The sequence below is a fragment of the Lonchura striata genome, chromosome 4 (assembly GCF_046129695.1).
Source record: "Lonchura striata isolate bLonStr1 chromosome 4, bLonStr1.mat, whole genome shotgun sequence".
In the NCBI taxonomy this organism is placed as follows: Eukaryota; Metazoa; Chordata; class Aves; order Passeriformes; family Estrildidae; genus Lonchura; species Lonchura striata.
Window position 1 is genome coordinate 43,044,878 of NC_134606.1, and position 23,480 is coordinate 43,068,357.

The 23,480-nt window shown below is 42.4% G+C and overlaps 1 protein-coding gene across 1 annotated transcript; it reads left to right on the top strand.

Moving 5' to 3' along the window:
* Positions 1-1,295: 1,295 nt before the first annotated feature.
* Positions 1,296-23,268, top strand: TMEM154 (transmembrane protein 154). Its single transcript, XM_077782597.1, has 8 exons — positions 1,296-1,315; positions 5,279-5,357; positions 6,145-6,334; positions 14,386-14,691; positions 16,489-16,516; positions 17,676-17,761; positions 19,214-19,274; positions 23,061-23,268. Exons 1-8 carry the CDS (start codon positions 1,296-1,298, stop codon positions 23,074-23,076), a joined length of 786 nt encoding a protein of 261 aa, XP_077638723.1. The 3' UTR covers positions 23,077-23,268.
* The last annotated feature ends 212 nt before the right edge of the window (positions 23,269-23,480 follow it).

Genomic DNA, 23,480 nt, shown 5'->3' on the forward strand with positions numbered 1-23,480 from the left:
AACACTGTGGGTTTTTTCAAGCCAGATCTTAAGCTAGCATTGACTGGTAAGTGACAACTACCGAGTAGGCACCTCCGTGTAAGGCACGCAGCACTGACGTTTCATGTGAAGATAATTCACCAGCTGACAGCTTTTTTCCCCATTTAAGTTGCTGACCATCTATCAAGTGAGCTGGTACATGAAAGCCTATGACAGACAAGGTTCTGATCCTTGCATGGGACACCCAGGATATATTTCTTCTCTCACTCCCAGGAGCAGCCACAGAGAATTTCCCATCTCCAAAGTTTTTTCCTAAATTGCACGGATAATCCTTTTAGCATGACAGTTGTGTTGTCTGCCATGTGTCCATCTGAGCTGAGAAGTCTGCTGCTCACCTGTGCCTGCACAGCCATTTCTGTACAAAAGAGCTTTATTCCTGATGCCAGAGACTCAGGAGCCAGCTCCTGTTCTGAACAGGCTTTTGAACACACTCACATCCCTTGGTGAAGCATCTCAAGCAAATTAATTTCTTCCTAGCTTATTACATGGCTCATCTTTTGAGGTCCAATTCTGGTCAGTAGTGTTCCTCAAACCCTGACTGAGAGTGGAATCCCTCTCCTGACAACTGAGTTGCAGTGCCAATGACCCGTTTGTTCCTTTAACTAGGACTTGGATTGTTTGCACCAACTGTATCCTTAATACAGATTTGGGATACCTGTATTAAATACACAACCGCACAGAACCACACAGAAAATTTATGTTTCCATTTATATATTTTCAGTCTCTAATTCCAGCTTGAATACAACATGTGCATAATTATTTTCAAAGAATGAAACAAACCTTTAATGAATAATCCCTATGCTGTTCCACAAAGAAGCCAAAGCCTGATTTACTCATAAGTAAAAGGTCAGGAAGGTGATCCAAGCCTTTTTAAAAACTGATGTTTTTTATTTCAGTTTCATTTCAGCACTGGCCTCAGGAGAACAAAATATACAAGATTAATAAATTGTACATTTCTCTCACAGTAGTGGTATGTTACAATGAATAAAAGTGCCTGAAAATTCAATTCTCAGAATTGCACTGCTCAGGCCTTGGCTTCTCGTCTGAGATGCTCATGACTTCATGTCTCATGAGGATGCCCTGCACAGTTTTGAAAATAAGTGGGGCATAGCATCCTGGCCCAAAAACCTGGGTTTTCCCTGTTAAAATGGATAGTTTTGGGGGCCAGAAAGGGTACAACTACTGTTGGTTCCAATGAACTCTCTGAAGTTACAAAGTTAGGAGAAAGCACTAATTATTTAGCTATCAGAAGGACTATGAGGCTGGTAGCATTGAGGTAAGTTCAGGCTTTAAAAAAAAGCAAACCCTAAAGTTGTACTTTGGAGTGTTCATCCCACCTTTATCCAGCCTGCATTGAGACAAAGATAGACCTCATGGAGTCCCACCTAGATTCCAAGGATAGAAGTCTAGGAAGATTGTTGTGTGAAGGATTTTATGGGTGAATCCCCACTAGGCTACAGGAAAGCTCTACTGAGGACTACTACATCAGCTAGTAATTGTGTCTCTCTTCTGGTCAAATAACAAGATGACTTTGTTGGCCAGACATTGTCCTTTTGGAAGCGCAGTTTCAGCTGTGGATTTTGCCTGAGGGAAAGCTGAGCTTTCAGGAGGTCATGTCTTTCAAAACACAATCAGTACTACAACAGAATGGAGGCATCATCTATTTTAGGAATTTACACAAGTCACAAGTAATTTAGCAATCTTTTGGCATGTACAAAATGTATAATCCATGTACTGCTTTTCCAAAAATTAGTAGAAATGAAGTGTCCAGCTACACTTCAATATAAATCTGCCAGTGCTCTCAATGAACCCTGAGATCTCTTCCATTTCAGAGATTTTCAATCTTAGAAGTCTCTATTCGAACCCATTTTTTATTTTGTCAAAGGAAACTTAGATGCAAACGTCTGAATATTTTCAAGTATAATTTTGTAGGTGCAAACATCTGGATATTTACAATTTTAGTTTTGTATCTTATTTCTGTTCCTATTGAAGTATCCAAAATATTGTCAGCATGAAATAACAGCCTCTGTTATCTATGTGGAAAAAAAAAAGAATAAAGAAAAAAAAATAAAAGAAAATTACAAGTTTAGCAAAGAGATGCTTAAAACTTGTTTTTATACTTTTATTTTCATTCTCATTTTAGTTATATTACATTGTCCCAGTTGTTAGGGATAACATCTCTTTGTTCTAAGCTTTGTTCTAATTTATACTGGTGGCATTGTTTTCAGAAGGATCAAAAACTTTCCTGAAGAACCTCTGTGGCTGAAATAAAATGTTACTTCTTTCCTATAATCTAGATTTGAATTTGTTGGAAAGAGAGCTTTGACATCTGCAACTCAGTCAGGCATTGCTTGCTCTGAAATAAGTACAACTGTGAATGTGGTTCCAGATCCTCATGAGATTTCTACACAAGGATGGATTTTGGCCTTGATTCTGCAAGTCTGACTTAGGTCAGCAACCCACAGAAGTGCCATTGCAGCTGACACTGTGGCTGACTCAAGAAGATCCCCTGTGGGCTTTGCACAAACTCTCTTGCTTTGATGTTTGTTTCTTTTTAAAATGCTGTAGTGAATTGCAATACACTGCTCTTTTCCATTCTTTTACAGCAACTTGTGGGAAAATTTTATCCATCCTTTCTCAACATATGTCAGAGACAGAAACAAGTAATGAAGGGACTAGCAGAACTTGGCTGGCTCCAGCCCCTGCCTGCACTTCAGAGCAGGTGGATTAGCTGCAGGACTGCAGCAGACAAGCTGCACTAGCAGGTTTGTAATAAAAGCCCTGTAACTAACCATCAGCTTGCCACATTGCTTGAAAAAGTTTAGCTGTTGTTGTTCTCACAGGAAAAAGGAACTAGAAGAGCATCAGCCAATCAGCTGCAGCATTGCAATACATTTCTGTTTTTCTGAAAATGTCACTCTGATGACACCCTGTAATCTCAGTGATGCAAATCATTCTCTATTAAGGAACAACATCAGCAAACAGCCTAGCTTTGTGGTCAGAAATGCCATTTATACTCTAAAAAACAATGAAACTGTGACAATGAACATGCAGAAATGTTTCCAATGGGTAACATACACCCCAAAGATTTAGTGGTTTTACCTGTGAAAAGACACTTCTTTTTGCTAAGGTGCATTGTGGATCCTAATAAATGCACTAAGGCCTATGAAATGATCAGATAAAATCTACCCCTATTACAAAACCATCCATGACTGAAGCTACATGGGTTCCCAAATGCACAAGTTTGTTTTGCAGAAAAGTTGTCAGTACAGCTTTTGGTTTCTGTATTTCAACTATGAAGAGAGACGCATGAGGCTGAAGACAACCAAGGCAAAGGTGCCAACCTTGCTTCCCAGGCAGGCAAAAGGGAGCCTGCTGGGAGTACTTCAGGGGAGCACGATCCCAGTGCTGCTGGGCACAGACCGAGGTAACTGTCCGTCTTTGAGAGCCTGATTTGTCAGCATCCAAAATACCTCATTCCTCCTTCTCTACAAGTAAAAAAAAAGATATATATATATATATATATATATATATATATATATATATGATAGTCAAATGCATGCCAAACCACCTTCCTATGCCTCTAAAATCTTAATTAAAATGTACTGTGGCCAAGAGTCACATTTCCTGTACTTTTATTTGCCTTAGAAATCATACTTGTGTACACAGCAGTAGATGGCTATCTTGCTTTCAAGGGGCAGTGATGAGCTGTTAGTCAAACATCTCTCAATAATAGCTGATGGAAATTTGAGAGGAAATGCTACAACCTATGTAGAAAGACTGAAAGGGAAAAGAGAAAAGTATACAATTTCTTTACATTATAAATATGGTGTTAACATGCAGCAAAGATACAAAACAAACACAAATCCTGTTCTGTTTTCCCTTCCAGTTTCTCTCTCTAGGTTTATGTTTTATAATGGATGAGTGAGATGGGCTGGTTCTACAGAATGGGGTAAAACCACAAATATGCAGGGCAGGATAAATCAGAAAAACATGTTTGCAGTCCATGTGGCATTAGAGTGGCAAAGTTGGGAAGGAAGTGGGAAGAAATGGAAAGGAGTATAGCACATCTTTTCTGTACGTTAAAGCAATAAAAATACTGTTAAATAGGAAGACTTTGCCTACTATTCACTAAAGTTCAAAGAAAACTGAGGATAGACAATATTGCCAGCCTTGGGATCTGAGACTCTGCTCCTGAAAACACAGACAGGCTTTGCCTTTGCTGGCCACCAGCCCATTATCAGTTTTCCTACTGCCAGTCTAGACAAAATCACCTCTGAGCACAGACGGGTAGCTCAATTTCTGTACTTCCATCATTCAAACAGTCTATGTCAATAAGACACTATTACTAATCCTGGAGTTTCTGTCATGTTTTAATGGAAAAATCTTAAAAGTATTGGCAAGTTTCACCTCTGACACTTATGTCTGATAAGTATTATTGTATATGACTATGAAATTATATTAAAGAATATCTCCTAGAAATATTTGGTTTCTTGGTCAGTGTACTGGCTTCAAAACTCAGAGCTCCTCTTTATCTATTTGTAGGTGCAAATGTTGCAACTTTGCTTTTGCCCCCACTATTTTATGAAGTTCATAAACATACATTGCCAATACTAAGCAACCAGTTCATATTTTTAGTTAACTGTATCATTCAAGGGGCTTAAATCCATCAACAAGCCGGTCATTAAATGAATCACTGACCTATTTCTCAGCTACTCAAGCTAAATAACCTATAACTGATGACCTATAAAAGCATCAGTGTGTTAAGAAAAATTATTAGCTGGAGAAGCAGAGCAGCAATTGATCACTCCCCACCAATATGAACAGAAAGATTCACCAGCTTTGACAAATTCTAGAACTCAACAAATTCTGAACAGAAATCAGATTTTGACACACTGATGTCTAGGGGAAGTACTGTGAAGCTCCTACACAATCATACTTCAACCCTCCTTCCTTAGATTACTACTGGAAAATTTTATGTAAGTATTTAAAATGGCTCTAACCTGGGATGCTCCAGAGTAAAATCTGGAGTGCAGACTCTCCTCAACTCAGAGAGATTAATTTTAGACCTAGTACTTATTTCTACAGCGGAACAACCCAAATCTGTGGTCCAACCACTCTCCCTGCTTGGGTACATGTATGATTTAGATCCAGATCCAAATCCTGAGCCCTGGCTAGGCCCACCCTATATAGCAAGAAGATTGAAAATGTTTAAGTTCTCCATTGCTCTTACCCACAGAGCACCACCCAACAGGAAATCCATGGAAGCCCCTGGCCAGCTCTTACATGTTTCTGAGTGTGTGGACAGTGATGAGGTGGTGGGATAGAGAACAGGGCAGCATCTGGGGGGGCAACAGCCAAGGTCTGCACACCCAGACAGAGATTGCCAAGGGGGAGCAAATATAAAGAGGAGTCAGGAAGGGAGGCAGGATTACCTTCCCCTTGCCACCTCAATCAACCGTGGTACTGTGGGCTCTCAGCCCTGCATCCTGGTGGGGATTGAAACCTTCTCTCCCCTGTCTTCTACAGCCATCATCACACCAGTGTCTCAGCACTTTCTCACTAAGCCACCTGCTCATAACAAAAAATTGATGTGGTTTTCCGCTTTTTCCTCTTCCTCTGCATGAACCAACCCAGAATACTCAGTTATAGGCCCATAAGAAAGCCACCATTCATCCCATTTGCTGAAGACAGCCCACTTGGGGGCTGCTTTTGGGACTGTAAATGCATGCAGTCTCCCACCCCAATGTGGGGAGAATTACAGCTTAAAAACCAAGGCAGGAAGGTTTTTTTTTCTTACTTAACTACCCTAAAAAGTGACATAAAACTTTCCTGCTAACATACATATATGAAGTTTTATGTCTGATTTGTATTTGTATGATCTGTGGCACTGTGTGCAGATGAAGATAGAAGGTAGTAAAGTCAGGAGGGAAAGGAGAGGAAGAGAGTGGGAGCTCTCTCACCTACGGCATAAAGGTGCCTCAGTCAAGTGTGTGCCTGAAGAGCAACTTCTGGTTTTTGTTTTTTTTTTCTTCTTTCTTTTGCAATCATTGCTCGCTTGACAGGCCCAGACGGAATTACATCACTTCCTAAAACCCATCAAAGAGAGTCCATCTCCTGAAGAAATGCAGCTCAGATGCTCCCCGGCAGGAAGCAGGAAATGTAGCTGTTCGGGCGCAGCAGGGCGGCTGCCGGAGCGCCCCTCAGGTGGAGCGCAGCCGGGGCGGCATGCGGAGCGCCGGGCTCACCGCCCTGCTCTCGGCCCTGGCGCTGGCCGCGGGAGCGGCCGGCACTGGTGAGTACGAGAGCGCCTTTCGCCTGCCGAGCGGGGACCGCGTGTCTTGCCTGCAGCAATGGGACCATTGGAGGCAACACCCTCCCAACTCAGCACGGGCAGGAGATCTGTGGGGACTTGCTCTCTGCTGCTTTTTGCTGGGTTTACTCTCTCTGTTTTCAGTTGCCTCCTTTTCCAAGCTTTGACTCTTTTTCCCTTAGACCTATTCCCGAACAGCAGCGAACAAATTCTAGAATTGCAAACTTTTCCTAAATTGCAGGTGTGTAGAGCAGCGGATTTTCCATGTTGACCCATCAGGCATTTTGCTCCTAATTTTAGTTATGTTTTGAACTTTTTTTAAACCCCACACCCATGCCATCAATGTTTATTAGCACAGTTAAAGGCAAAGCACTGCTTCCATTCAAAAGTGACTGCCGATTTCCGCAGTCCCGGTGCACTGAAACTGGTTTAACAAAGGAACAGCCGGCTCCGGAGACAAATATTTTGAACTCTCAGCTGCAGAACAAAGTGACTGGCACCATGGACTTAGGTTCCGACCCTCTGAAGAAAAGAACCATGAGTGGAAAAGCAGCTTGTGACAAAATGCTGAGCACTGGGGGTGTCATTGCGGAGACCCTTGCCTGTTTGCAGGGGTCATTGGTTCCACTGGCATTTTGGCAGCCAGTGACTGAAAATGACAGGCAGCTCTTGGAGTGAAACCTTGCTGAGGTAGTGCTTGTAAGCCTTTTGGGGTCAAACAAATCCCTGCCAAAGCACCTTGGTATGGACTAGAAATGTTTGCTGCCTCTGTGCTGCTGTAGCAAGCAGGAGCTCTACAGAAAGCAGGCAAAGAAGACAGTCACTCTCAGATATCACTGGACTTCTCTTAATGTCCTAAAATGCACTGCTGGAATTGGTGTTTTGGTGTGTGTACTTTTTCCCTGAAAAACAGTACTGTAAGCAGGATGTAGAGCTGGGCTGCAGGCTCCTGGTGTGCTGCTGAGCTGCTTGCACTTAGGAGACTTGCTTAACTGTACGAGCGAGCTAAGTGAGGTATAAAATGGTTAGGGTTTGGCTGTGTTACTACAGCCCTGCTGTACTGCAGACACGTTAGGAGAATATGCTGCAAACACTGAGTGTAGCTCAGAATCAAAGCAGTCAGAGGAACAAAAATCCTTCCATGGGCAGAATGAAACAGAGGTCCCAGGGAAATGGAGGAGTACAATGAAGGCATGAAGGCAATGCAGAGTGATCAGACTCCTGCTTCTCTAGGTCATGTGTGGGGTTCTGAGAGATACTATTTCATCACCATGTCCCCATGGAGGAGGACACATTAGCCCGGAGCCCCTCAGCTCATGACTGGATGTGCCCCTGTCCTTGTGCGCAATGGGCATTAGGGGCTGCAGGAAGTGCCAGGCAGATGTCACATACCAGCTGTATGACACTCCTCACACTCCCCACTTCCTACCAGTAGGTCCACCTTTAAATTCTGGTTGATTTTGAAATGGTTCCTCTTTGGGAGTGAGTCAGTCCTGCCAGAGCCCTTCCCATGCCCTGTCAGCTCTGACTCTACAGAGCCAATCCACAGTCACTGGGGAAGGGGAGGAGAGCACCCACCTTTGCTCCACATACAAAGGCAGCTTTTGCATATGCAACCAGCCCCAAAATGTTCCTGTGGGCTTATTCTGACTGTGGGTGGGATGGGGAAGTTGTGAACTTAAACTTTTCTTGGGGGGAAATGAAACTAGTTGGGGGGAAGTTCATGTAGGGCTTACGTACCCCACAGGCACTGGTGGGTCAGGAACCCCCTCCGCTGAGAGCAGCCTCCCAGGGAGATCCTTTGTTCTCACCCTTCCTTGCTCACAGATCAACAGGGCAGAACCTTTAAGGGATCTTTTTCACCTTTTGCCAGGCACAGTCTTCACCTTTTAAGCAGTCTTCTGTCTAGAGACCATTTACAAAATAGGCAAACAGAGTATGATTAAATCTTGCAGCACAGACAGATTAAAGTCTTTATAAGTCCTGTTCCCATACCATGTCAGAGCCTTGTAAAAGCCTAGCCTTGCCATTTGAATTATAATTTATGGATGGTTTTCTCCCTGTGATGCCACAATCACTCTAATCCAGTAGCTCTAAGAGCATTCCTGAGGTCACAGCTCTGCGTGCTGGCCTTCTCCCAGCTCCAAACTGAGGGGATGCTGGGGTTTGTGCCAGTTCCTTTCCCCTTGCTTCAATGCACTCAGGAAGCCCTACAGGTAACAGTCTAGGGCTCTTTACTGCAGAGGATGGTACTCACTGCTCAGCCTTGCAGCAGCCCTGAAGACCTACCCAGGTGTGTGTGCTGACCCTAGTAACAAGCATTAAGACCCTTACTATAGCTTATAGGAACATGCTCTGACCCTTGAGTCATTTCCCAGGCTAGGCCATCTCCCACTGCATTCGGTGAAACAGGTGGGAAATTGCAGCATAAGTGGTCTGACATGGGGAGCAAGAAAATGTGTGAGGGAGAGGATGTACTATTGCCAAGTGGAAGAGCTGGGGTGGTTGCAGATAGTGCTCTATTTTGTCTGTGTCTCTGTGCCATTGTTTTGAATGGTCATTCAAATGCTATCAAAGATCCAGATACTCATCAGCTTGTACCAGGAGCACAGGCAGTGACTCTCTCCTTGGGAGGCAAGTGTCTTTTAGGCTGCCTCCCCTGCAAAGCCAAGGTATCTAACGGAGCAATAATTTTGACCTGCTCCCCCTAGAGTAATGAACTGAGAATGGGTTTGAACCTCTTTCAATCACCTGTTAAAATTTCCTAGCAAAGCAACAATGTAAGAAATGAGGATTTGTTACATTTTGTCTTTCCTAAGCACTGCGCCCTAAAAAGCAGATGAAAAATCCTTTCTACTGAACACATCAACTCCTCCTGTGTATTTATTACCATTCCTCCATTTAAGCCACACACAAACATTCACTGTTTTATTCAGCAGCTTCAGGGACATTTCAGAAAATCTCTCATTTACATCAGCAAGATTGTATGCTAATTTTCAGGCAGTGATACCAGTCTCTTTTCCCTCAAGAGATTTTATTATAGCTGGAAAGCCTCTGGAGCTTTTGAATCTTTAATTTCAGGGTCCTCCTGAGAGCAAGGAGCACTGAGAGATTTGCATCACAGTGGGGTCACAGGGGTATCAGAGATGCAGAGCTAGAAGGCCGTCAGATTAAGTAGAAGCAACTAAATGCATAAATTGGTCTGGAAAGCCTGTAGTACTTGGGGTGAGCAATGAGACTACAGGTTCACAGTTGGACTCTAAGATGTGTGACTGAATTTGCAACACTGCCTGTTAATGCAGCACTTCAGCTGAATAGAAATACAGTGAGGAAAAGCAGTTTCCATCTTGTATAAATAAGCTTAAACAGTTGTTTCCTCTTTCAGGTTATACCTAGATAACGCTTTCTAAGCACCTCGTTTTAATAGGATCTTGTCTACAGATTAGCCACCCTGAAATGCTTGTGCTCCCTCATCAGAAGAGTGTATGCTCCCAACAGCTAGCCTGCAGGCTTTTAAGGATTCCTCTTCTAGCCAGACTGACAGGCAAGACCTGCCACAACAGGCAGCTGGGCAAGCCCTGGCCATGACAAGGAACAGCCCTTGTTATAGTAACCTGAAATGTGGAGAGAGGAACAGTGCAGGGATGAGCCAAGCAATACATCATGTGGAGTGGATGACTACACCACCAACAGAAGGTGTACAGCAGGATAATATAGCATATGGTAACTTTATTCCAGCTTTATAGCCTTTTCTTGTTCTCTCACCTTCTCGTGAGCCCTCCTTCCTTCACTGCATTTTTATAGCTTATGGGAAAGTTTGGAAAAGTAAAATTTTCCTTTCAGACTAATAAGCCTGGCTATCCCACTGACATAGCTCTCGCTTTTTCTCTATCTCATTGCTTTTTCTTCTGTCAGTAGTCACTCTGGTGCAATTTGAAAAATTCCCTTGAGAGAACCCAGTCCTTGAGTCTGATGGCAAGGCAGCAGAGAGACTGATGGTTCTACAACAAAACTGAATGTGCTGCCTGCCAGATGTTTTCCTTTGCTATTTTTCTTTGCCTCACATCCCAGTGAATTCAGAAACCTGTTTGCCTGCTTACTTCATCAGGAAGCCCATATCACCACCTCTGAGTGCTGCAGCATAGAGGTAAAAATGCTGCAACAACAGAAATGTTGTTTGCTTGATTGAGACATAATTTTTTGGACTCCAATCTGTAAAACTGCTTGGTATATTCAACTACCTCTGTCTCCCATGAAAAGCATATTTGGGAGCACCTACAAAACTCAAGCAAAGTCTATCAGTGATCCAAGCATATTTTTAAAGTAAAAAATGTTGAGTAATACCTTATACCATAGTATCTGTGTACAGGGACATAGCTTTTTCATAATTTGTAAGAACTGTTAATTGAACCTTTTTTGAGATGCTGCTAGTGCTTGCTCAAGTATTTTGGTCCCTTGAGTTCTAGATCCTCTAATACCTCAATTGTGGAACCCTGAGAACTTCCTGATTTCCAGCTCCAGCTTCTTAGCTTCCAGTTCCAGCTGTGCCCACCTTCTCATCAGGGTGGGCTACAGCTGCATGGCAGCCCCTCTCTCTTCTTCTTTTGAAAGCATGGGAAGTGGCAATACAGGCTGGGCTGAAGCTATGGTGTGTTCCCATCCACTTCCCTTAACACAGGAAGAAATCACCAGCATTCATGCTCTAGGTAGTCCAGACAAAGGTGAAGCCCATGTGGCTGTTCTATGAGCATTTGCTCCTTGGACAAGATGTGCAGAGGGATGAGTGTGGATGTTGGAATGTAGCCAACAGAGAAAGGGCACAGGCTTTGCTTTACAAAGTCAAGGAGATATCTATATGGTCACACGTGACTTGCTCTTTGTTACACTCCACTGGCCTTGCTTTCCCATCCTGAATGTCATGCTCTATTGTTGTAAGATTCCCATTTGCAGGGAGCTAGTAGACATCTGCAAGATGAAACCCCAGCACAGCTGACAAGGCAGTTCATGGTATGAATTATCACTGTAAAAATCTGGCATGGAGAAAATATTTGAACAGCACCTCACAAAATCTCCAACTTTCAGATGTTCTGCCCTGCTCCAAACCTTGTAATGCCGAACTGTAATTTACCCCACAAAACACCACCCAGGCCAGCTGCAACACAGCCCACTTGCTATTTTGAGCACTTTAAATTGAAACTCTATGACAAATAGCAACTATCTTGTGGTCAGCCACGTGTGTTTCACTGGGCAGGTGGCTGTGGCAGGCACTACAGCCTGAGCCCGACTCCCTGCTGGACTGGAGGCACAGATCCATCCCCGATGCAAGCCACTGGGCCAACCCAAGTGCAGGTTGTGCTTTCCTACTGTGTAAAAAGGGTGATGTGTGGGTGGCCTGAGAGTGAGAGCAACTGCTGTGTGACAGGTGAAGCGTCCCTTGAGGCTGAGCTCTGTTCCTCAGAGGTGATGGGGCAGTGCGAAGTGTTGAGGCAGCAGGCAAAATGCAGGAAATAAGAGCAATATCCTTGCAAGAACATTGTGCAACTGGCTGCTCTTCTGCTGAAAGATGTATTTAATTCAGTCAGAGAAAAGGTATCTGTAAGAGGAAATGGTGTTCCCAGAGAGATGCTGTTCTGTCCCTGGAATTATGCAAAGTGAAAAAAATACATGGCAGCAAGGTCACTCCCTGTGATTTACCATTTTCTTTGCCTAGAGACTAGAAAAGGTAATTCTATTTCACTCAAAGACAAATGATTTGAAGTCTGCTTCATAGTTCAAAACCAGGCGAAGTGGCAGAGATACTGGAAAAATCTCTCTCAGAAATCAAGCACATCATACTCTGCAGCTGAAAGTTTATCACTGCAGTTAATGAGGTGTGACTGTTTGCTTTGCTTTAAAGCCACACCATACTTTAGACATTTGAAAAATCCATTTTAGCTCTACGAATAGATGAAAAGTAAGGTATTTGCTCCACGCCCTTTCCTATTTTAAGCAACAGGCTTGTCTCTCTCAATATATCAAATGTGGCAGGCAATGCCTAGAGGAGGAAAACGAAGCAAGGTCATCGAGGAGGTCCGGTGAGGCTGCGGCGGGCCATCAGCTCTGCCGGCGGCACAGTCCATCCCGCCGCAGCCCGCAGCGCGGACATCTCCCGTGCTGCCTCGCTCTGCACGGCAGCGATGGAAACGGACTGGCTGCAGGCACTGCCAACTACAAACTGCCTTGGAAAAGAAAAGGCAAATGGCCAAACTCATAAGGGAGAGGCGCTCTCCCTCCTGTCCTCTGGGATAAAAGATTAAGGACAGCCAGCAGATCACACCCAGAAGGGGTGGAGCAGCACACACCTAAGGGGATCGTTGCCTGCAAGGGAGGCAAAGATAGTGTATTGCTCTTGACTGAAATACTCTTGACTGAAGAGACAGAGAGAGTATTGATACAAAGTGCTTTGCCACAGAAGAGCTATCATTTTCATTGTCCTATTGTGCTGCAGGAGTCTGGTGACCTTCACAGTATTACATTAAGTGTTCAAATTCTTTCCTAGTTTCTAGTAAAGGATGAAACAATCAGATGCCTGTGTGATATGTGCAGCATAAAAATCTAGATAAAACACTGCTGTCACACTCAAATAATTTTATTCATCTGAAATTGGGTTTCCTTGAATACAGTCTCATGAAATACTCCTCTTTGAGACAAATCTGGTAGGAGAGGAGATGCTGCAGAGTGGATTAAGCAAGAGATAGCGCTCTAATCCCAGTTTTTCTCTCTCGCTTGGCATCCCTGGGAAGGACAGCATCCCTGTCCTTCTGATTTCTCATTTGTAAAATGGAGATGATAACTGCTCATCTCTCAGGGCCATTATGAAGATTAATGTGTTTACAAAAGCATTTAAAATGCTAAGTACTTTTGGTTCCAGTCCTGTGAGATTGGAAATGCCAGCACTGAGGTGCTGAAAACCTTAAACTCTTGATAACTCTTGTGGAAACTCTGGTTGCCCAGCATTTTACAAGAATGAGGAGCAGACAACACAAAAAAGCCATCATGCCAAGAAAATTATTGAAGGCTTTGCTGCTGTAATTTATCTAAAGACTGATTCTTGCACCTTTGGCTACTGCAGGATTTGGGGCATCAGTATAGAATACAGCATCAGCCCAGAATTTGCTGTACTTCTGTAAAGCTTTTGAACTCTGTGACAGTCAATAGACTCTTGCCTAAACACACAAAAAGCACTTGCTTCACTATTACCGACACAGCCAATTTTAGCCACTTTTCTTGTGAAATGTGTGATAAATTAAGCCAGAACTGAGATCAAAGTTCAAAACCCCCAGTTTTAGCACTTATGGGGAATATCCAGCACTGATGCTTTGCCACACACTTCTTCAGCCAGCCTGTAGAATCAGTCAGAGGAACAGTTAATTGGACCTATATGCAGTAAGTAATCCATGTTACTACCACCTCTTCTAGTCCACGCAGATGGGGAAGTCAGCAGCTTTTGCATCCTTCAGACTTCCTTTCACCAACTCTGTTTTTTACAGTGAGACAAATTTAACAAATTTGAGAAAGGCACAGAAACAGGGAGATGAGTGAACAAAAGGAACTGGTGAACCAGGGATAAGGGTCTCCCTGAAAGCAGTACCTAACTCCTTGGGTAAGGGGAGGGACATATGTGCCAAGATTGAGAAGCAAAACAGGCTGTTGTGGTTTACTGAGAAGCAGAATAATTTCTCATGCAAGAAAGACCGGATGCCACCCTGCAGCAAAAGAAGTGTGTTTGTGCAAGGCAGCTGTGTGCAGACAGATGACACATGCTGATGTGACCCAGTAAAAGTCAGCTGAAGAACATGGTCATGACTGGTAAGATTTTATGATAAAGTTGAGATCTAATTTTACATCCAGTGCCCAAGATGTATGTATAGGGCATCTGATGGGGTTTTTTTAATACATTAAATGGGAAGTAAATATTAAAGTTGTACACTGTGGCTCACTGACAATACTAATGAAATTCTTAAAATGTTAAATTGTCCTCATGTATTTGACAGACCCTGGAAATGATGGATCAGGAGATGGATCGATGATATTACCCACTTTTACAGCAACACATCTTCCTGCTACGAGTCCTTTGACTGTGGATGACCATGAGCCAGTACTTGCAAGCACTACTGAAAGCAGCTTTGATACACAGAGTTCTCCAAGTACTGAACTGAATGCTGTGAACTATGGGGACAGCCTAGAAGCAGCAGAACAGTCTATCTTGATATATGTTGTTCCTGTGGCGCTGCTGGTCCTGCTGATTTTGTTGATCACATTTTTTGTAATGCATCATAAAAGGAAAAAATCCAAGCAAGGTAAATTTTTCTTCTTATACATCAAAAGGCTGCTTCTAGGATGTGTTCAACATTAACAGAACATTATTTTGAGGCATGGGATGCCACATTTAAGATGCCTTTCTCTGACTGTAGTTGCAAGTTTGACAAGACAGGGATCTTCCCCAGCAAGCAGCACCTGGTCACATACCTCTCCTTGGTGCGTGGAGAACCACACAAACCTCTCCTTGGAGGTGGCAAGAAGCTACTTCTGCTTCTTGGCACCTCCTGTTCATGCTGCCACACCCATGGGCACCAATCTCTGGCTCCTGGAAATGCTGAGAATGCTCAGGGATGTAACTGTGGCTGCAAATGCTTGTTCTTTCTTTATGCTCAGCTACTTTAGGCAAGGTGAAATTAATGCTTCTACTGCCCATAGTGCCCATAAGGTAAAGCTGCTTGGAACTTCAATAAAATAAGAACAAGAAAAATAATTTTAAGGAACAATTTTAAGGAATCCTGATTCCATAGGGTGGAGGCTGCTATGAGGACATCACAGCAAAAGAGCTAGGTCAGACTGCCTGTGTGCTGCAGTAGGGTGAGCAATGCTTCAGGAAGGTGCTGTGATCTTTTAACAAAGGAATTGGTAACTTGGAGTGTCACGCCACAGGAGAACAAAGTGAGGTGTGGTAATAAAACCACATAGTGGGTAAGTGAAATTCTGAGATGATCATACCAGTGTAACTACATGGTCAGAGTGTGGCTGTCAGCTCATTAGCCTGCAGACAGTGCAACACATTCAACATACATTTTAAGTCAAGTTTTAAGGGCATTTTTAGGTTGCATTTGTCTGATCACTGGGTTCCCTCTAACAAACTATGAATTTGCAACCAGGCACCCAGTTGCCTGCCTGTTTCTGGATTATTGAAATGCAGGGGTAGATTTTTTTCAGAGGAGTGCACATGTACACTCTTCAGAGGGTTAGGAAATATGGTACCTTTCAGGAGCACAATCTTAGGATCCCATGCCCTGTGCCAGCCTGGGATTTTGAGAATTTTCAAGGCTGGGGCAGATGGCTCTGTGGTTTTGGAATAGCTCTGCAGTCTGGGAATGTGCTGGAACAACTGGGAGGTATTACCTGCTGGCAAAAATGAATTAAAAATAAGGTCATTTAAGACAGGTTTTTCAGTCACTTGATCCCTGGAGATAAAGATATTTATCAGAATTATGTCTGTGACACTATACCTCCTCCCCTCCCATTTTTACTTTGTCTTGGAGTCCTAAGTAGATTGGATCCCTTTTGACATCTGTCTAGTTCAGCCTCCTTTGCCTAACTGAGATCTAATCAGCCATGCAGTCCATCTCCCCCCACCCCACACTCCTGGCTGTTCTCCCCATGAGCAGTTCCCAGAGTCTCCAGACAGAACAGAATTGCCCAAGTGTAATCTGTAGCAAAATGTCACAGTGCTTCTAGTAAATATTTTTTTTTTTTTGGAGAAGTGGTTCGTTTTCAGGATACCATTTCCCTCAGTACATCTGTTTTGCTGAAGGAAGTGTACATCTGCCCTGTCTTGCCCACTGCAACACCAGCACTGGGCTTCCTCCCAGCATGGTTGTGCTAATAATGAGATGCTTTTAGCTTCAAAATAATGGGCTCCTCTGAAAATTGCAAACAGGATAAGATGTTTTGTCTTTCATCTGCAATTTAATTTTTATGCCTTTTGAAAATGCAATCTGTTTTACTTGACCCTATTCAAGGCTTGCATGCAGTCTGGACCCTGTAAATATAATGGGTAAATATCTTGCAGAACTATAAACACCAACTTTCTTCTTTTCCAGATGAGCTGGGAAGTGAAAATGTAAAAAGGTAAGTTTTATGACTATCATTATTTTTAAAAAAATTCTTTTACTCTAACCTTTGTCTCCTTCCCTGCCTCTTTTAATTTAGCTGTACACTAAACGCCATTACTTTTTGCCATTAATTGAACCAGAAATCTCAACAGGTGGATAAAGTGTGGCTTCATATGTGGCTGAAGTGTAAGACTAGAGCAGGAGAACAAGAGTTAGTGGTGACTGAGGCAAGGGCTGCCCCACAGACACCCACAACCCCCAGACCTTACTGAGCCTGCTCTTAGGCACCTCCTGCCTCCATCAGCCACAAGTGGTACAAGGTGCCCCATGAGCAAAGGGGATCAGTTCCCAGGCTCATCACAGGTTTTGATATTCAGAATAAGCTCTATGTCTTGCTCCCCGGTTTTTCAAGTTCATCTTCTTACTCAGAGGTGAGGCAGAAAGGCTTGCCTGGCTGCCACTGGAACAATGACTTAGATGCTTGAAAAACAAGACAAGAAACTGTGTGGCTCTTATCAGAGTCATAATTTTTATTGTTGCCTTTTATTGACCTCCATCTTGCTAATCAGTCCTGAAAGTTGACTAATTTGCTCTATGAGGAAAAAAGGGGTTTTTTTCTAAAAAACCATTTTCTATCATATGACTTCAGGAATGATAAGCAAAAGGAAACTAAGCAGAGGCATTTAAATAAATACAGCTCTCATGACCTTTCCTTTTGAAGTCACTGCAAATGTCAGTCACAGATATGATGAAACTTTAGGCCTTCAGCTTTTAGCACTGGAGCAATGGTACTTCTGTCATGTGTTCCAGGAGGGCAGGGACAAACTATCTTATTTTTTTTAGTTTTCTATTTACAGCAGGGACAGTTTTCAAGAAGCTGCAATGATCCTTTGCTCTGGCATGTCTCTGGCTGCACTGAGTCCCTCTGTAATGTCTCAGCTGGCCCTACCTCTGCCCAGGACTGGCATTTCAGTGCCACTCCCTTGCATCTGTTTGCGGCCCCTTGGTTCACACCCATTGGGCTGACATCTCCTCAGATTACTGGGCTAGGATGGCTTTCCAGAGTTAATACATGTGTCTGGAATTACAGCAGAGTCATACAAAATCACTACATTGTAAGTTGTTTGAATTAAGCATTTTGTGTAATGCTTTTTCTCCCCCTCTCTTTTCTCAAGTCCTATTTTTGAAGAAGACACACCCTCTGTTATGGAGATAGAAATGGAAGAGCTTGATAAATGGATGAACAGCATGAACAAAAATGGTACACGGTAACCCCTCTACTCCATCCTCCCTCTCTTGCCTGCTGACATAGAGCCCATGCATAGGAAATCAATGGAAGGTGTTTTGTATGCATATCACTGCTTTCCCTACAACATTTTTAGTTGTGCTCTTGACTCCCTCCTACTAAAATAACTGAACAAATGTCAGGGGTAGATTTTTTCAGAGGAGTATTTTCGTTTGTGTAGGAGTTTATTTTTAATAGGTGATAGAATCCCATAAATGTTTTCAGTTTCCAGTAGACATTTCTATTAAACACACTTATAAGCTGTGAATGTTATTTATATTTTTAAATACACATTTTAATGCTAAATACTAGTTTCTCTGAAGCATCTAATCCTTTCAGTCTCCAGAATTTCTACACTTTTGTGCTCCACACTGAGGTATTGTAGAAGAAATATGCATTTGCTCATAGTTCAGATCACATTTTATTTAAAATTGCTGCCAGGAACCTATGAATGCGCCCTTCCTCTCCCTTGCAAGGCCATCACCACATGGAGCAATTAGAACATGTGGTAACTACCAGCAGCAGAATCTTCAGCTGCCTTCTCAGTTACTTATAAGTACCTTGCATTTTCCCCACATTTTTCTCCCAGGTGAATTCCCCAGTAAAAATCTCTAAGGGGTCTGCATTGTCCTTCCAGGGTCTCCTCAAAAAATGCAGGTCTTCAGTAAGCCATGAGTTAATCAAGGCCTGATTTTGAGCCATGAACAGCTTTTCACTGGCTTAGAAATGCTGAAACACTGATATTTTTTTTTCATTCCTGGTCCCTTGCCTTCCATCCATGTGGCTCATTTGCCTGACCTAATAGGCATGCTTTGTTTTTCAGGACATAAAGCTCTTGGAGCATTTCTTTGCGTTAGCACAGTGCTCCACAAGATGGGGTTTTGACCTTCGCGGTCTGAAAGCTCTTGCAGAAAACATGTGCTAAGTGGCAGTAGTGAAAGAGAGGCATTAACTGTACTGCATGGGAAAATGGTGTAAAATATAGTTAAAAATTTTGTGGAGAGAAAGGACCAAATATTTTATATACATTCATGTGTGTGTGCGTGTGTGTGTTAGTGTTCCCTAAACTCCAGCTCCAAACTTCCAGCTGGACTATAAAGCACAGATGCAACTGCCAGCAGTGGAAGATTAACAAACAACTCTCCCTGTGGCAGTGTGCAGGAGACAGTGCTAAGGAGTAGCTCATTCGTGTAGGTCTACATAAAGAGCTGGAACATATAAAATAAATAAATTGTGGCAACACCTATCAAAGGGAAGGAGGTACAAGATTCATGCTAGGGGAACCATGCAGATAAAAGGGTGCAGAAGTGCATCTGCAGATCTGTATTCTAGAGTGACTGCATGATAAAAGTTTATGCATTTTTGAAATAAATGTAGAACAACTGCCAGCGTAAAGTAACTGTATTCTTGTTTCTTATCCTTTTCCAGGTGACTGTGAATGTTTACCTACTGTAAGAGAAGAAGAAAAAGAATCAATTGCCAACCCAAGGTACTTTAATTCATTCTATTATTTGAAGAAATACGGTCAGTGTTATTCTAAATTTTTTTTGTATGTAATTATATAATAATTCTTTGGTCCATTTAAGTTTTTAATTTTTTATATATAGAAATTTGACTTCAACTTAAACTAGAGGCTTGACACTCTTATTTCTAAACAGTTCTCTTCCTGTAAACTGCGCTGATAAATAATCTTACGGTTGTAAAATGGTGCAAGACAGACAAGCAGATGGCACAGATGGAGTTTCATTCACTGATCAGACTTTAATCACAGTTTCCTAAGGTGTTAATACAAGCATTCAGCGTAGCTTCCTTGGCACCCCTCACCAAAAGCACCCAGTTCCCCTCTGCCACCTGGTGCCTATAGGTTTTTGGGAATCACTGCCAGATGTTTTGGCTGGAGCTGTGACCTGACAAACAGGAACTTGTCTGACTCCAAGCAAAAAATGAGAATGAGAAACATGAAGGATCTTCCCGGTGCCCCCTTGCAGCACTCCCCCAGAGCTGGCACTAGTTGATAGTTCAAGCAGAGATCCCAGTGGGATGCAAAACCACAATCCTGACAGCTTGCAAACTTAAAATCTTTCTGGTTGGTTTCCTCAGGATTTTGCCCAGGACTCCAAAACCCATCTCAATTTTCCCTAATTAAAAATTCTGGTGCTTGTTTCCAGCTGGAAACAAGAGGCTGCACATTGCCCTTGCTTGCACCCTTGTGTTGCAGCTGCATTTTGAGGAGTGGGCAAAGCAGCTTCTCTGTGCCAGGCTATGATAACAAACAAGCCATCCTATGTGCCAAGAAATCCCTGGTGCAGTGGAAGCAGTGATGCAATCAGGCAATGCCAGGAGCAGAGGGAGGACCTAGGTCTTTGCTTCCCATGGCATCAGATAATTTCACTGACCATGCCTCTCTGGCAGAATTGCACCTCCCGCTGTAGACTGTCATAATATTACAATCCTCATTTCTGAATTTCCTTGCCTAGGAGTGAAATAGGGATGTTAAAACCCCACTGTTGCAGAGTTTGCAGCTCAGGTGCTCCAAAGCTGCAGTTTCAGAGGAACCTTTGGATGGAGCTTGTCCACTACAGCCACTTGTACAGAAAAGGTTTCTTTTTACACCTATTGCAAGTGAAATCAATGTTGTTGTTTTAGTTCAGTTTTGCTGGAAAAAATAAAAAAGGCTTAGATCCTAGATTCCAGATGCAAGCAAGCACATTAATTTTACCCTTAGAAACTGGAAAATATCCTGGATTTGTTAGCCATCTGAGTCTTCCCTTCCTGCTGCTGAATGATAACTCAGAGCGGGGAAAATTGTTAAGGAGAGGCAGCTGCACAGCAGTTCTCTAAAAGCAGATTTTCTGAGCATACCGCTGACTATAGCAGGGAGTACAGCACAAAAGATGCTTCAGCCATCGGCTAACACTGGCAGAAGTCCTTTGTAAAGGCTTTTTAGGCACAACACCACCCTTAGCATCAAGTTTACTTTCCAAACCTTTAACAATTCATGTTAAGGGAAAAAAATCATCATGGCCAACCTAATCATCTGCTTGAGCTGACATTTCACCATCCTTGCTAAAGGAGTGGTTTTGTACTGGATTTGCATTAACCTCATCAGAACAAGGGGATTTTTGCTCCTGGCTATCAAAAGGCATCTTTGGGCTACACCCTACCTCAAGCTCCCCACGTGTAAAACAGAGCTGTTTTAGAACACTACAGGGAGGCTTAAGCCTTGATACAAAAAAACAACCCTGTTCAGATAAATATGCTTCAGTCAGAGCAAAGGGTATTAAGCAAATATTTAAGCAATTTTTCTTGTGAATGGATCTTAGAATCAGACTAGATTAGAGAAATTTATGCTTTAAATTATAGAAAGGGAAAAAAATGCAAATAAAAATAGTAGATTTATCTCTAAAACATTCAGAGCTACTCAGACAAGGGACATTAGTTGAATACAAAGTGCAAGAACATTAAATTCAATTTAAGATTCTGAAAGACTACTTTGGGCAAAATTCTTCTAAAATTAGGGTAATTTATATTTTAGATTTTATTGATATTTCGGTACGGGAAATATCTCAGGCCACACTGAACACAGATGGCTTTTTTTTGCTTCACAAAGATGCTGATGGGGAGTTCATCAAGACCCAAATGTCTTGAACTATGAATGATTCTGACACAATTTTGAAAACATATGAGACAAAACATTTCAATAATGACACTTTAACATTTTCAGAATGATGGTTGTTCCAAAACTAGTCTTCAGAGTAAGTGAATTTTTAATATAATTTTTTTTAATGTTTGATGAGCAGAACTGTGTGGCAGTAGAATATTTTTATGTTGAATGTTTCCCTTACCCCAAGGCTACTTCTTCAAATTTCATGTCACATGAAATTTTGAAATTGTTTCATTTCAAATTGAAAAAAAATATTTGAAGTGGTGGGATTTCTGGGTAAACAAACAAAAAATTGCTTCCTGTTTATTTGCAATTGAACCTTAACAGTCTAAGATCTGCTGCTTTTCCCAACCAAATTCTTAGATGAATAAATAATGTCAGAAAGAGAATTACATACAGATAAATAGATGTTTTCAGCAGCTCTTTTGAGCAGGGAAAGTGGAAGACTAATAAATAAAATGAAACAAAGCTATAATTATGGCAAAAATTGTATTCATGAGCATCAAACCTGCACATTTGTGCATAGGAGGCAAGATATAACAGCCTGGGCTCCCTGATAGGGGGAGGTCACTTACCATGGCCTTGTAGGCTAAGTTACAAACATATGTATATACACATTTTTCAAAATTTATATACACTTTTCAAAATACATATATTATAATCAAAACCTCTTGCATTTGAAACCTACTGCTAGAATCCTGATTGTGCCTGAGCACAGAATTGCACCCCACAGGTGCCTGGGGCCAGGGCTCCCATCCTGTGCATGCAGGAGGGAGCAGGCAGTGTGTGCAGGGGCAGTAGGCAAGGGCTGATGACCTGTGAGGCACAAGGTGGGTAGAGACCAATCTCTGCTCCAGGGACCTTTACTGTTCCAGAAAAATAAGTGCAGCCTGTCCCCTTCACAGCATGGGCCATTGTAGGGGGTGGAGTACAAGCAATCCCCCTATGCTTTATCACCTGAGAGGTTTGGTTTGTCATGGGTGCTGCTGGGCACCCTCCTAGTCTTTCTGTCTGAAAAAGTATGACTTCTTCTGACTCTAAAAAGTGTGTAGAAATGTTTTGGGTGGATGATAGGCCAGTACAGAAAGAAGTACTACATTCCCAGAATGTGCCTCAATTTGGCAAGAGACTTAAGGAAACATGTAAAATATTAAGATTATGAGTGGCCCTTTTAGCTTCAGAGCTGGCTATCCCTGCTGACTGAATTTAAATCAGCCAATATAAGATGTCACATTTTTTAACATTGGCATGAGCCAAACATTATTAAGAGAGTGCTAGTCAGTAAGCCACTTGGGCAGAAACCAGTGGGACAAAGAGGAAATACACTTGTTATGAGGTCAGCTGTAAACAAAAAATTTCAAAGTTATCCTCAGCTGTAGAAAGAGAGCCAGGAGCAGGAGAAAGACTGGGCTGGGCAGCCATGAACCATCAGACAGGTATCAGAGCAGCCCTTGCTGCCAGCATCGGCATCCATTACATGAGTGACAGATTTATTTTCTGGTAACACCTTTTCATGAACCTTAGAGATATTTTTGCATGATATTTCCTGCTGAGACAACTAACCTAACAGCATGACACTGGTGTATTTTTCTTTTCCATGTGTATACACAGTGATGGTGAATCATGAAGTCCTCACGACACCAAAGAACTGGCTAAAGGGATGCAGCACATAAGCTCATCATCCCCCAGATATTGGAAGAACTGGATTTAAATAATAATAATTCATCTCAAAAGGCCAGAGAAGCAAATTTTTTTGTTGTATCCTGCTTTGTATGGTCTTCAGAAAGGAAACATCACCAAGGGAAAAAAAGAAAATGAAAAGAAGAAAAAAAAAGAAAAAAAAAAAAAGAAAAGCACTATAGGACTGATTTAATTAAGGACTGATTTAAATTATTTTTGCAATGAGATTCACCACAAATCAAGAGAAACCTCTTCTTTACCCCTGCTGAAAGTTCTCAAAGTAGTCCATATTTCTGTCTAGTTCCACGGCTGTGCATTGTGCAGCACTTAAAACCAATTCTCTTGCAGTGG